We start from the raw sequence: 15,948 nt of genomic DNA on the forward strand, positions 1-15,948 counted from the left end.
ACCATGGCAGTGTGCTACCTTAATCAGAGAAGTGCTGAACTATTTTACACAAGGATGAAACATGCCCCTGACGCCAATTTCTAATCACTGCTTATAGAGGGAGTCCAGGACAAACTAGCTCAATGACAGAACTAGCACATCTAGGCAGATGGGATAGCATCTACCTTTGATGCTTTTGAAACCTCAGCCCCCTGATAAAGTTTGCTGGAACTGGCCACCGAGTGCAGAAGGCATCTGAAAGGACAGAGGATGGACACAGAGGCGTTGAAGAAGGCAGAAGAAGAATGTCGCAAAAGTCTTATATCTTTAGCAAATCAGGGTCTAAATCACAGTCCCTCCAGCTTACTAGAACTTGCCACCTCTCCTACAGCTCTCAGTTCTGATAGACAAACTCCAGCCAAGTTTGCTCGGAGATTTAGGATATCACCACTCCCAAATGTTAATTCCTTTTCTAACCCTCTGCCAGACCCAGCTAACCCCACGAGAGGAGCAGATGTTCACGACATTCTCAGATGCCCTTAATCAGAGGTCCAGATATTGATTGTCACTCGTTGAATTCATTTGCTCCAGGAACAGATCCATCAGTCTTCCTGAGAAAATGAAAGAAATCCCCCCCAAAAACCCAAATGCTACTTCCTGTTTGCCCTCACACTGCACTGTCTTTCCCATCCATCACCATGGTGGGTGGACACCTATTCCCACTTCCTTCCCTCCTGAGTATCCAAACTGTGGGCTGTATCCATCACAGCTCCAGTTGCCTCTGGAGGCCCCTTAGATCTCTGTAAAGCACCGTGGGCTCCAGCGGGGCTTGCAAACTGTCAATACCTCATATGGGATATTCAGCACCTCAGCTTCAAATGACTTGGCCATGATGTAAGAGGGAGCTTAAACCATTATCACCCAACTCCTGGTCTGCCTTGCAACGACAAGTCCATCTTTCCTCTTGTTTAATCAGGCAAACAATGTGGGAATATAAAGGATATGAAAAAAAGATGGCATAAAACACAACTGTATTTTTACAAAATGTTCTTGTAGCTAATATAATACACAGTCCAATGCACTTTACAAGGCAAGCCCTCTAAAACCTGCTACCAAACACCAGAATTCATATGTTCAGCTGGTATAAATCACTGCTGCTGATTTACACCAGCTGAGAACCAGGTCACAATTGCCTAATTAAATTGCTTCTCTTTGAGTAAAACCTATACTTTTAAGAAGTGTAACTGTGAATTACTTTATATAGCCCATCGATGGAAAGAGAGAGAAAGCAAGAAAGTCAGTCAGAAAGAAAGCAAGAGAAAGGGAGAAAGACCAAAAGAGAGCAGAAGACAGAAAAAGAAAAGGAAGGGAAAGGAAAGAGAAAGAAAGACATAATTTTTATTTATTTTGGGAGCTCAATTCCTTTCATTGGGAAAGTTTGGGAAGCCCAGACTAAATCACTCACAATGATAACAGGGTGATACCGAGAGCAGTAAAACTAATTTATTGGGCTGAGTTTATCTGATTCCAGGGAAAGTGAGTACCACTGAGTGCAGCTCTGACTGTGCTTGCATCTGACAAGACACACAGTTCAAATGCAAAATTACATTAAGCAGATGTAGCCCATTAAGAAGCTGAGTCTGAAAATGTATTTTATCCTGTCAAGACAAATCCTAGTTGAAAACTTTGGACACTTTTTTTTGTTTTTTTTTTTTTTAAAAAAAAAGAACAACCATGCAAGAAGATGTTCTATTTTGGGTTTATTGCTTTAATCTTTTTTGCGTCAGTCCTAGTTACAGGGTGATGATAAATATAAACCCACCTCCACCGGATTTCTAACATAACATAACTCCATTACCTAGCCTCAGCTAGAGTGGTGAAAAGTCCCTTAGCATGAAACCCAGCAGAACCTGTCCTGGATTCAATTATAATCCAGAACTAGGTGAGGCTGGCCAGATCTCAGAGGCAAACCAGGTAAAACACAAATCATATGTTCCTACCCCAGACTAGGCTAAAAAGTAGAATAACAGAGGGAGCACAGCCAGTTCATCCCTTCCTCGCACCCATCCATCATGAAGGTGGTGCTGGGTTAGCTCAGATGTAGGTATCTCCATCACTGTCACCTGAAGCTGCATGAGCACCTGGGGTGTCTCTCTGCATGAGAACACCTGAAAATATGTGGGATATGGTGCAGAAGGAAAACTTGGATGGGTTGTGAGGTCCATGGAGTTGCATTTGGTTGCGCTAAAAGAAGGTGGGAATTTTATTTAATGAAAATGTTAGTGAATTCCCAGACCTGATTCCTTTCTATATATCCTATTTATATACCCACATTAGTTGTAAAGCTGGGAAGGAACAATTGATCTCAACTAAAAAAGGACAAAATGTACGATAATATATTAGTCACTGAGGCACTCAGTTCTCGCTATTGAATTTAGGTGCCTAAAAGGCACTTGGGAGCATCTTCCCCAAGTGCTGATGTTTTTAATTATTATTTTATTTTTTGCTTTGGAGTATTTCAGTTCATTCTCCATGATTCCTTTATTCTTGTGTATTTCATGCAGTACACACATCATTGAGAGAAGTCTTCAAAAGTACCAGCAGGATATCAGCCACAAGAAAGAAGGTCAATCTTGTTAGACTGGCCAAAATCATTTTGTGGAGAAAAAGGATGTTGAAAGGACGATCAGTGTATTTCTGTGCAGGAAGATCTCTTAGCTTATCTAAGACTCCTAAAGGTAAGCCAGGGCACTTAGGCTATTAACCAGACTACACAGAGTAACAGAAAATATTTTGCAAGGAGAAATCCTTTACCAGCAATTCAGTGTTCATGTAAAACGCAGTTACTGTATAGTATTCATTTTGTTCTTTGAAGTTTCTTTGTTTACACTGTATTATCTAGAATAGCCTCTTTAATGGTTGGGAAAAAAAGTTCCTTTGTACCACAGTGATTAAAAATACGAGTCAAGTTCAGGGGCCTCGAGTCTGACATTTGATTTGAACCACAAAATGGACAGTGCGTTCAAATGGTTTGATTTTCTTTATAAACTCCACAAAAAGTAACTTTTTAGTTTCTTTCGAATTATGTGCAAATCCCAAAATGTAAATGTTCCCTCTAATGGAGAGAAAAGGAAAAAGTGAATCTAACCAGCTACATTTACATGATTACAATGCTTGGTTTCATCCATTCAGTTCCATTGTTTTATTTGGAAGTGTCTTTAAGCATTTTATGTAAAATAATAGATGCCAGCTGTAAAGATTTTGGCTATAGGAGTTATATAGGATCACGCTCTCATGCTAATAGTCCAGCTATGCTTAACAATTAATTAGCTTGCTTTATAACAAGACCAAACTTCAAAACAGAAGGACCTCTACAACAAGCATCAGGCTAAGGATAAATCTCACCCGGCTTCTGACATCTGCGCTGTGGATGTCTACATGAAAAGGGCCACACTAACTCCCAATGGTCACAGTTCATCTTCTGATCCCCTCTTTGGAGGCATGCCATGCTTCTAGCACTCTAGAAATATTTTTATTGACAGCACAGGGAGCTGAGGACTGCTTGTTCCACAGCCTGTACAACGTCAGAGGAGGTGAATTCCTCCTGGGGGAATCCATTCAACAACTTGGGACTTTTCCCTAAGGTCCTGTTTAACTCACAAGCCCCTCTTGGTGATTTGGGACTGTAAGGACCAGACCTGGAGGTCCGACCTGGCCTCTGTGTGTCAAGGGCAATTATGAGGCAGTATCACCCCGATGGCTTTGCAGAGCTCATTTTCGAGGGCCACTCAGTTTGTTGGTCAAAGTGGACCTGGAAGAGCCCTTTGGACCAGCGTTGTGGAAGGAAGAAAGTGTCCTCGAGTCCTTGCATCACCAGATGCAGGGATGCAATCCAGTTGCTTAAATGTCAATACTATCTGAAATGCATTTGTCTATTCCCTTGATGTTCCTCTTCCAGGAACAGGTGACTCCCCTGGGGCCAAGGTCACTCTGAAGTCCTGTGCAAAGCTTCAGATGGTACCAGATGCTTCACTGCAGACTGATGAGAGGAGCCCTATGTCCAGAGGAGGAAGAGTTATCAGCAGGGCTCAGGGTGATCTGGGGAGTTGCGGCTGCCTTAAATCACCAATTCTTTGCAACTGTCAGCCTGATGCTTTTCTGCCACGCCGAGGGCTGCTCCTCAAGCGTGGATATACAGGGAGTTGCTAGCCATCGTTTCAAACTTTCCCCAAATGCAAAGATACTTCCAGCTCACACCCCCCGCAGCTCACATGCTGCCTGCAGCGAGGAAGGAAGCACCTGCAGAGGTGAGCACCGAGGTGGTATTTTAATCTGTCCAAGCCAGATGAGGAGAGCAGCCCTGGACAAAGCAGGAGTTCAGAAAAGAAAACAGTTTTCCTGCCTGAGTCAGGCCCTGGTAAACATGTGCAGCACTTTGTAAAATTAATTGCGTATTGAGCAGGTAGCGGAGTGGAAAGCAGCTGCAGGTGGTGCGTGTTTTCAGTGTCTGCATGCAGCAGGGAAAGTTCTGGATCCTCCTTTGCACAAGCAACCTCCTGGACCTGGAGGGCGTTTGATGTGAGATATGCCCATCGGTTTGTTTTCTTTGGTGATGCAGTTGCTGCTATCAATGACTTTCATAATGACCCAGATTATAGCATCTCATCCTAAATCCCAACCTATTTTAGGATACACCTAAATTGATTGAAATTTAGGATGTGAAATAACAGGGAAGGAAGGAAGCCTCCTAGAACGATGGACTTAAAATCTCTCCTCTAAAATTCAGTATGACTTTGAGAAAGCAGCCAATCCTCAAAGATGTTGACATTGAGCTGTCACACATCCCTAGAGCTTCAGACAAAAACGGGGTTGTGAGCGCCCAGCTTTACCTGGGTTTATGTTACAGTCCCACCTTTGCTCCAGCCTGGGTTCATCATTCATCATCACTGAGCAATGCTGCAGACCTGATCCCGGACTGAGTGAATTTGGGACCTGGCATTAGAAAATCTGAGAGAAACACACGTCTCCATTCTAAAAAGCCCGTGTTTGTCAGCAGCTGCCACTTAGAGAGATCTGAGCTATCGATAACTGGCATTTACAGGATCCAATTCTAGCACTTTGGCCCTGATCCAGAAAAACACTTACACACATGTTTAGCCCTAAGCGTGCCGGCTATCCCGAGCTATTTGAGTTGTCACTGTGTCGTACAACAGGGCGGACTCCCAAAGTAACTTAACCCGTGGCAATTTTTAGGTCTGAAGCTCATCCCTGCACGGATGGCAGCACAAGAGCCCCAGTGCAGCGTTACGGATCCAGTGGCTTTCTCATAAGCTCTGCAGCCTTTGCAGCACATCCCTTCAGGTCCCAGCTCCTGAAATCGGACAATTACATGACACCCTTTTCTGCCTTTTTTTCTTATGAGAAATTTTGAGACCATGTGGTTCTGGGAAAATTCCACTTAAAAGAGAAAAGAAACCTTCACACAGCCCAGAAAAGATCTTTAAAATAACTGATTTTATCTTTACAAAACAGAGGAAGTACAGTCCACTTACTCCCAACTAAAAGCAAATAAAGACGATCCACAGTGCATGCTATTGTTATTATTTTTATTATTACTGTTGCTTTTACAATTAGAAAACAAAGCTAATGCTGCTTCCCTGAACAGGGGGTAACTTTTGCTTTAGATGAATAAACCATGGCTCTGCTGAGATATTTAATCAAACTCTGACTGATGAAACTGGTCCTGAGGGGAAAACAAAACAAAACAAAACATGTTGTACATGTTAAAGTCATTAATCTCAGGTGGATTTTAAGTTTCCTTTTCTTTCTCCCCCTCTCCCAAATCTTGTTTTCTGCTCCATCTCCCATGTGTAGAGGACAAAGTCATGCCTGTGCTGGCTGTGTCCAGCTCTTGGGAGCAAAGCCACGGTGTTTCGCCACCCTCTGCCTGATGCAGAGAAGCAAATACTTGGTGATGGAGTGAGGGTATTAAGGACAAGCGATCCCAGGACTGAATTTTCCTCTGGCTCCCCAGTACCTCCAGAGCCTCCTCTCAGCATCTTCCCCACACAGGTAGCCCAGAGCTGGGCAGCACAAGCCTAGCTCACATGGAGGATGCTAATGGTTGTCTACAGGGATCTGTTTTCTAGCAGGAAAAGGGATGGCCCCTCAGGGATGCTTTTACCACTTTCCTGACAAAGACACTGTTAATTGTATTCAGATTTTTGCTACCTTTCCCTGCCCTGCTTCCCCTCCACAAGGGCTTTTGTAGCTGCACATGAAACACTCGTGGGCTGCCTGCTTTAGCATGATTCAGATGCTTTGTGTTTTGCAGACTAAAACAGCCAGATGGGAGTTTTCTATAATAAATGTCATTTGCCTACCTTGGGGAGAAACCTAAATGATATAAAACTGGAAGGGGGTGAGGATGGAGGGAATTCATTCAAAAAATATAAAGCCAGCTGGATGAACACAAGGTCTAAACCCTCAGCTTTGCAAATAGTGTTCAGTCCAAACTGTTTTATTAAATCGCAGATATTTTTTCAAATTAATAAATACTACAAAGCCACTGGCATAATACTTTTCAAGAGTGTGCCCTTTTCCTTCAGGGGTAATAGTGTAATATTTTGAAATAATAGCATTTATGGGAATATATCAGCTGTATTTTCCCAGCTAGTGTAAATCAACAGAGCTGTGTAGTAGGACATGGAGCTGGGCCAAATTATACCAGCTGTTAGGATCTGGTAGGGCATGACATAAGAGAGGGAACTGTAGCATCACCTGACAGAGACATTCACAGTAATTAAAGCCATTTCATTCAGAAGCTGAAAGACCTCAGTGTTTCAGAGCAAAGCCTTGAAAACTGGTTGCTGAGGGGCTAGGAGAGGGAAGGAGACTGGTACATTAAGGTCTTGCCCTGCCATTAGGGATATACTCTCCTTGCAAAACTGGTTTGTAACAAACATTTCCCAAATATCTTTCAGACCACACATGCACACAAAATAATTTGGCAACTACATTTTGGAGTCCTGTTGCACCAAGAAGTGCAGCTGAGAGCAAGGACTTCTCTCTTCTGACCTCTTGCTGCTGATGCTAGGAGGAAAGCATCAGAGCCAGGTGCAAAGAGCAAGATGCACCATGAGATGTTCCACCGGTATGGTCCCGTGTTATAGACTTTCTTTTTATTCTTAGTTTGCATTAAAAGGGAAAGAAAAAGGAAAGTGCTGTCTCCCAGTCATAGAAAGCCATTTTCTGAAAAATGAGAGAATGCCAGAGCATCAGGAGGGAGATGACACTAATTAGCTGAATGAATCAGGGCTGCGTAACAAGGGAAGCTGCAGTTTACTGGACCTTGTCCTGTGCACGATTCTCATCATATGGCAACCACCCTGGGCACATTGCTAACACAGGCTGCAGCTGCTCCAGAGAAGAAAAGGTCCCGGAAACTTTGCAGTTACGGTAAAAGTGGTGTAACTGTTAATTCACAGACCAACAGCCTAGGACATGGGCTGGGGCCACACAGCTCTTAGCTCAAAGAAACAAAATTAAAATGAAGCCCGTGGAGGATTATCTAGAGAAGTCAGCAGAGATTTTGAGCCTGGACACCCCAAACTGCAAACCTCCCAACACTGCAGCCATTTCAGTTCAGCATCTTCAGTAACAGACAGCTGAGGGCAGAGGCAGGCACAAAGCGTGAGGTACCACCATGGCTAAAGGTCTGCTGAGGGGTCATTTCACACCTGATAGACCTGCAGATGCCTGGTGGGCTTACTCACATCTTTTCATGCTCTACAAAGTTATGGCTTCTTCTGACATGAGAAAACCAGCTGAGGAACACAGGTCTGACACTGGAGGAGTGAAATGCAGCTGAAAACAATGTGCATATAGAGCATTTCTTCTATCTCACTATTTTTTCGCCAAGCAGAAAGACTCAAGACATCAGCAAGGGAGCAAGAAAAAGAGTCATTACAGAATAGCATTGAAATGCTCACATTTTTCTTCAGTCAGAACATCCCTGCCTTGTGGGCTTCACCAGAAACTGGAAATAAAAATCCTTAAAAGAATGAACATAGAGCACTTCTTTACATATCAAACGAAGCCAAATTCTGGCTTTGGAGAGCAATGGGATTTGTGCCACCAGCCTGTCTGCATGTCAGCCTAAAGACACCCACCACTCATCACACTGCACTGCGGAGACGTTTTAGTCCACCAGCTTTTATGGGGTGACAATAACGCAAACCACTGACAAACTACCAAAGGCCTCTTTTTGCATGCTCGTGGCTAGGGGAGGGAAAAAGGTAAGGAGACCAAACCCACTACAGCAAAGCAAGTAGCTGAGGAGAACAAAACTTCTCTAATTTTGCTCTAAAGCCCATGACACTTTTCTCCTCCAGCTCCTCAGGACTGCTCAGAGACATGGCAGAGGCAGTTGCCTCCTAAAGAGCGGCTGGGTGGGGAAAAAAAGGGATTTGGAGGAAGACTGCGGTCTTCCGCATATGTGGATGTATTTCCCCCTAGGAAAGTGCTGCTGTCCCCCTACATTTGTGCAGGAGTGATCTTCTGGCTGCTTACAGCACTTTGCTTGGGGAACGGGGTGCCCAAAAATGATCTGAAGGACCTCACAGGCTCTGCTGCCTTCTGCTCCTGGTGCAGACATCTTTCTCCAACATCACCTTTCCTAACGGGGACATTGAGCTGGATGCCCAAGGCAAAAGAAAAAAGGAATGGAATGTAACCTAAGCTGAAAACTCCCTTGCACAGCAACTTCTCTCCACATGCAGGAGCGGGGAGCAAACCACCCATGCGAGGTATTAGTCACGTTTGTCATTAAGCTCCTTGGGGGCACTGGGATATTTTACCGATGAGAGTGATCACTGATATAAAAAGCAAAACAAGAATGGTAACTCTTCCTTTCTCCAAGTGCTCTGTTTCGTTGCCTTGACTGTATCTTGGCTAATTATGCTCAAAATGAAGAGACTGGGGAGACAGGGAATAAAGGAACTTATCTATCCCGCGCCAGCGAGTGCCTCGAGCCATGCTCTTCTCCCGTCCTTGGGAAGAAAACCAGGGTTGCTTTCCAAGTAGGAGAGTGAAACACAATAATCTAACATTTTGCTGTTGCACCAGTAACTTCAGCATTTATTTCATACTATTGTTAATGCTTGTTTATAATATATAGATATATTTATGTAGGAAGCAGAGTAGATGAAAGCTTGAGATATAAATATATTTCTGTACGTCCGCATACAAGAGAAAGTATGTACAGCCACAGATAGTGGTTCTCTGCTGAGTCAGGGCAGGGCCACGTGAAGGACTGACACATTCCCATTCCCTTCTGCTGGGCATAGCTGCTGCCCTGCATGGCTGCACTCCCTGCAGCCGGGACTGGACCTGCGCCGCTCTCTGCAGTTGCTTGGGGCTGCATCAACGGTTTTACCGGAGTAAAAGAGGCAGCGGCATATTTCCCTAAGGACTCGATGGCCCAATGTGGTAGAACATTGGTGACTAAGGACATCACCCCCAAACAGCAAGAGAGAAAGAGAGCAGGAGCTGTTTGGGTTTTTTATACTTTCCTACTGGATTTCGACTTCACTTTGTTATTTTATCCTAACGGCTCCACTACTATCTCATTGACCCCATAAAGTCCTCCTCAGGGTACCCTGTTCTCACTGCCTTCAGGATCTCAGGGGACATTTTGCATGGCTGAATTTGAAACCCCATCGAGCCTGGACAAATCAAGGACAGCTTTTACTGCAGCAGTAACTTCAAAGTCGCAGACCTGCATAAAAGAAAGGTTAAAATGAGTTGTTCATTTCAGGTGATTGACCTGAAATCTTTCCACCTTTACCATCCGAAGTAGATGCTTCCCTGCCAAAAATTAAGTCTTTGGCAACCAAGGCAGTTATTTCTGGAAAGTTGTAGCATTTTTCCTTCTGGGAAAGTCTTTTATTGCAGACTCAGTACCTGTGCTAGAAGGCATGGGCAGGTGTGAGCCTTAGTTATTTTCAAACAAGAGTTGCTTTTCTTCCCAGGGAAAAGTTTCTACTTTTGTTTCTCAAAATACTAAGGCACTTGATGGCTGGACGTCATTGGCAACTATAGGAAATATTTTGGAAGAAGATACCATCCCAAATGAGTTTTTGTCTTCTCAGAGAGCATTTTATTCGTGGGGAAACATTTGTGGGTTGTTGGTGGGTTTTTTTAAGGATCTTATTTTTACTGGTGTGATTGCTTTTTTTCTCTCCTACCATCTTTCTTCCAGTCCATGTCTTTACAAGATAAATGACTTCTAGTCAGGGAAATGTTTTCTCTTCTCTGAATAGTGCTAGGGTTCCACTGGCGTCTCAGCTCCTGGGTGGAGAGAGGGGGGTTTTCATTTGCACACATATCTCTCGACAGTCCTCTCACACTTTTTACAGGTCACGTAGCAGCACCAGTGGTACTTGCAGTGGCATCGCTCCACCACTTTGTCCATGTAGGGGTTGTAGCCTCTGCCACAGCACATCAAGTCACAGCTGTCGCTCCCATTGGAGGTCTTGTTGCATTGCCTGGAAGAAAGAAAATGCAGTGAGCAAATGCAGATCCCTGCAAGGCTTTCCAAACCCGCCTTGTGGTGGTGCTGGGGCCTGACAGCTCAGCAAGGTGCTGAGTGAAGCCTATGTGGTTGCAGCTGCAGCAAGCACATGGCAAGGGTGAGCACCCCACCAAGCAGCCCTCTGCACCTCCAAGGGAGGCAGGGAGAGCCCCAGGGCTGCGCTCGCATCACCTGCTCTGATGCCCAGGACTGCACTTTCATCACCTGCTGTGACAGTCAAAATAACATTGAATTCCTGTTCTAACTCTCAGTTCGGGCTCAGCGTCATTCATGCTGCCTGTGAGGAAGGGCAGGCAGGACCAAGTTGCTGTACAGGAAGAGAAGCAAAGCTGTCATGATAACTCCACCAAAATTCATAGTCCCTAGCAATCTGTGTTCCTAGACAGGCTCCAAAGCTGTCTGAAAGGAGGTGGAAGAAGATGATACCCTAAAGAACAAACACCGGTGTTTGTCCAATGCTATCTAACCTGAAAAGGATGGAGAAGGAACCCTGCAGCCACGAAGTATTTGCACAGGCTCCATGCCAATGATCCTGGGCTGGGAAAGCGCAGGAGCAGACTGTTACAGCCACTATCCAGCCCTGACCCTATCAGGGAAATCATGACCGATGCTAGTAGGGCCAGACTGCACTTTTCCCGCGCCCGAGTGTCACCCAGCAGGGCATGAGCAGCCGGGGAGATGGCCCTGTAACACCCCGAGTCCTGACCCAGGAGCAGGCAGCACGGCAGGAGCACAGTGTAGGATGACAAGTCGTCAAATATCACACAGACTGCCATTGCTTGTTTTGCTTCTGCTTTTCTGCTAATTAAAGCCAGACTTGTCAGGATAAGTTGTCCATTGTCTTGGGTTCCCTTGCTTTGTCCACTTGCAAGTGGCTGCCTTGAGGTTTTCAGAAGTAACTCATGAATTGGGGAATCTGTCTCATTGATCCATTGATCACGGATCCACAGCCATTCTCAAAAACCAGCAATCTCATTCTCCTAAAATACTCCAAGTTGGGTCACTGGACATGAGAGCACGACAAACATTGACTTTTGGATGAGATTAATCATGCCATAGAGATGCTGTTTCTCCAGGGGCTGTAGAGATGTTTGGTCAGATGCTTGGCTAGACACTAGCACTGTAGGGTAACAGATATCATTATGCATCCAACAGCGTGGGACTGTGAACTTGATGGAGTCTTGAAGCTACTGTAAGAAAGGTGGTTTGGAGAGTGGGGCAATTGCTGATATCTCTCCTAAATCTTATTCTGCATGGCTATTTTGGACAGAATCACTCTAAGGCTGGTTTGGGACAGGGAAAGGAGAGAGAAGCATGAGTCGGACCCTTGAGCTGAGCACTCCATTAATAGATGAAAACAAATCCATGAGATTTATAGGAATTCCTCATGAGGTAATGTTTTAGGAGAAGTTACTGGATTAATGAGGTGTTGAGATTTTGTTCTTGTTCTTCCTTTATTTTTTTCTGACTCAGGCGGGCCTCCTGTTTGTTATTTCTGACTCGCATTCCTCTCCAGGTTCAGTGTTTAAAGCCCCCCCCCTGCTCCCCCTCATTCAGGAGTGTGTGTAAATATTTACAAACGTTTGAAAGCCCCTACCAAAGCTGAAATCTGCAGCCACACTGAGCATGTTTGCCTAATGCTGAACCAAAGGCGTTGTTACTGCCCCTGTGAGCCGGGGCCCCTCCGCCAGGAAACCTCCGAATGACTCCTCATAAATGTATTAGTAAATGCATTAAATATTTGGAGCAAAGGTTCAAATATAGGCGTGTTGACATTAGAAGAGGGGAGGGTATTTGACAGCCTTACTCAGCTTTACCAGTGGATGTAAAGGTTGTTGCCCGGAGGTTCACCTGGGGAGGATGGGGAGTTTGCAGAAGCATGGTGATGGATGTGCAGTGCATCCATGCCACCTTGTGCTGACAGCTCATCAAAAATGGCCAAGCAAATGAATATGGGTCTGCTCTGACTCCAGTTCACCATTGATGACATTCACTCCCCAAACGTACAAAGCACCCGACAGTCAAATTTGCCCCATTCAAACAGAGAGCAAAACTCTTCTGCCTGCTGTATTGAGACCTGGGTATCTCCCTTTCCTTGTACCCACTCCTGTGGCCTGCAAAACAAAAGTGGATCTACTAGGAGATATACATTTCCATAGCTGTCCCTGTCCCACTCAGCCTGAAATAAAGGAATAAAATGAAATCATATTAAAAGTAAGTCCCCAAGCTTCCCTCAGTTTTAGATAAAGGAACAGGGGCATTCTGAATGGAGGGGTTGAATAGCTAAAACAAAGCTTTTGACCCCATCCTGAACCTAAATGGGCTTCTAGAAAACTTTCCTGAGAAGGCCACTAACCAGAGATTCTGTTTTCTGTTTTAAAGCATAGGTTTGGATTAATTATCTTTTTTTTCTCTTTAAACAAGCTGAAACAGAGGTAGTTTCTCAGCTGTATCTATTCATATAAAAAGCAAGTGGGTGAAGACAAAGGAGCCCAAAGACTTGTTTACCCACAGAAGCTGCCCTGAGCATCTGCTTTCAGAGCCCATGGATGCAATCTCACCAGGCTCCCCGCTGATGGGTTAAGTTCAATCTCATTTGTTTTGGGCCTGGTCCAGCACGATTCCAGCAACTCAGAGAAATGCCCTCCTCCTGAGCCTCAGAGAGAAAATACGAAGGCAGGCGATTGCATCTTAACACAACACCGTAACCTCTAGAAGCACTTGGAAGACGGGTGAAAAATGATGCTTCAGTGGTAATCCCAGCCAAGGTCCTGGCTCAGGAACAGGCTTTCACATTGTCACAGCGCTTTTTCCTTCTTTATGCAAGAAGGGAGGAGGTCAACCCTGCTGACTGGTCAAATCCCACTCAATATGCCTGTCCAAAATCTCCCTTTTCCAGCTCTCATTTGCTGAAACACTGTGGTACATCACACAGCCTCATCATGGGGGTGGCTCCTCGGCAGAGATGGTGAAGGACATCCCAGCACTTCTAAGAGTCTTCCCCCAGATGTAGAGGTTAAGCTCACAGTTACTTTCTAGGGGATTTTAATTTTGAAAGCTATAGCGAGATGTCACGCTTAATTTCACTGTGGATCTTGGTTCACCTCTGTCCCATCAGCAGATGATCATTTTGATTGCCCACCTGGCATCCAAGAACCAAACTGAGGCCCACTCTGCACCGTGTCACCTACAGAAATGACACATGATGACAGGGATGGGCCAGATGTCCATTGGGAACTCACTCCATCACTGCTATTGATAAGTGGAAGATGCTATGAGCACATAAGAAAAGACATTCTGGGTCACAGCAGCTGCCTGCCTGGCCCAGTACATCTCCCAATGGCTGTGGGAGATGCTGTTCAGGGAGGAAAACACAAATCTGGACACTTTCTGTAGTCCTTTTCCTCATACACCACCAGCACCTGAGCTGTTGCATTAGGTATAACAGAAGGTATGTTCCTGCCTAGACATCTCAGTAACCCCTCGTGGGCATCTTGGCCGTGCATTTGTCTCATCCCTTTCTGACCTCAGGGAAAGCAGCTGCCCCCATGAACTCCAGCAGCCACAAGTCCCAGAAGACAGGACTGCTGTGAAAAGAAGTAATTTAATTTTTCTCTTTTAAATCAAATTTCTATTCATTTCTTTAGTGCCCCTTGCTCCAGCAATGTCAAGTCATACAGCAGTATATAAAAGAAAGAGAAAAATAATTCAAAGCCCCCAGGGGGTATGTAACACAGTGGACATTGCTAAAAATACATCAAAGTGCATAGCTTCATATAAGATTTTGAGGGCAGAATCTTAACTGCTTTTAAATTGCTTTCTCATCCACAAGAAACGTCTAGAGACTGACACTGAACAACTGTACGAAGGAGAGTTATCAATAGTACATGTCAGCAAGGAGATGTCAAGGGAGATCCTGGAACCAGCCTGTATTTTCATTCAGGAGGAGTAGAGAGGAAGCTTAAAAATTTGGGATAACGCTGGGGCAAAGGAGCTGAGAGCATTTTGGAGAGTGGATTAAAATGCAAAGTAAGCAACACACTTCGAGAAAGATCCAGATTAATGTGGGAATGTTCCCCAGAGAGTCAGATGAGCAGTTCAGAAAGTAGAGAATTATGAAGGAACTGATTCAGAGAAGTTTGTAAGAAGAGGTGTCTTCCCATCTATAAAAGATTATTGCAAAAAGGAGAGAGAAGAAATGAGGAAGGAGGACAAGAAATTATTAGTTTGATTTTAGATTAAGAAAAACGTAACTTTGAGAATAGTAAAACCCTGGAACAGGTTGTTTAGGGAAACTGTTTTTAAGGCCAGAGTAGACAAATATCTTCAATAACAGTCTAGGTGGTCTCCATGGAGTTTTGCTCCTAAAAAGATCAGGCTCCGTGGAAAGTCATTCCCAGCCCTGATACTCCCTAGCTCCAACACTCTTTTGATGCAGAGGGACTAAAGGCACTTAGGAGAGCTGGCTGCAGGTTTTTATCCCCTGAAGTCACTACCCACTGCACTTCTACTGTGTGAAATTACTCTTTCCACCAATAAATTTATTATTCACAAATCTGTTCAGGAAACTTTACGGTCAAATCCAGGTCTCTCAATGTGGGAAGGATTCAAACTTCCCCAGGGGTTAACTGAGAAAAAGTCCAAAGAAGCACAGCTTGCCCAGCTACCAAAATGGGCACCAGCTATGAGCACATTGCCCTGGCAAAGTAGAAATAGCGTGGCAGGTGAGAGGAACAGAAAGCTACCATTTTTCTGACTTTCCACCAGTCCCATTCTGGGACACTCACAGAAGAACTATTTGCTATTTGTTGTTCATCATTCGTTGGATCCCATGAAAAAAAAGGTGGCACACCTGATAACAGCTCCAAAAATTACTAAATCATCATACACACAATAACCTACTCAAAGCCAAAGTTCATCATGTTGCTTCTCGTGCCCTCACTGAGTGATGGAAACTAAAAGAGGCTGAACAAAAACCAAGCACCAAATGTTGTTGTCTATCTGTAAGTACCACTCCTCCCTACCTAAACACGAGCGCTTCTGCTAAGAAATTTTGTTGTCCACACAATCACGCAACGACAAGCATATTTTCAGGGTGACAGGAAACAAGCAGTATCAAGGGCTGCCACTGAACGCTGAGAACCACTACACCCTTTCTCTGCAGCACTTAATCAGCCCTGCTATTGGGACCACCAAGATGCCAAAGAGGTGACCACCAGCTATTAAGTTGTGGATGCCTCGTCCTTGGAAGTGTTCAAGGCCAGGTTGGACGGGGCTGTAAAGCAGCCTGATCTAGAGGAAGGTGTCCCTGCCCATGGCAGGGGGGTGGAACAAGATGATATTTAAGGTCCCTTCCAACCCAAACCATTCTGTGC

The 15,948-nt window shown here is 44.7% G+C and overlaps 1 protein-coding gene across 1 annotated transcript in view; it reads right to left on the minus strand.

Annotated features, from left to right (window-relative positions):
* The window catches only part of WNT11 (Wnt family member 11), a 61,375-nt gene that overhangs the window by 27,883 nt on the left and 17,544 nt on the right, over positions 1 to 15,948 (minus strand). The window contains exon 5 of the mRNA XM_080376157.1: positions 1 to 10,526. This exon is cut by the window's left edge and continues 27,883 nt beyond it. Coding sequence (XP_080232283.1) covers positions 10,352 to 10,526 — 175 coding nt within the window. The 3' untranslated portion in view covers positions 1 to 10,351. The remainder of the gene's footprint in view (positions 10,527 to 15,948) is intronic.

This window comes from Falco punctatus (genome assembly GCF_963210335.1).
Source record: "Falco punctatus genome assembly, chromosome: 2".
Taxonomy (NCBI): Eukaryota; Metazoa; Chordata; class Aves; order Falconiformes; family Falconidae; genus Falco; species Falco punctatus.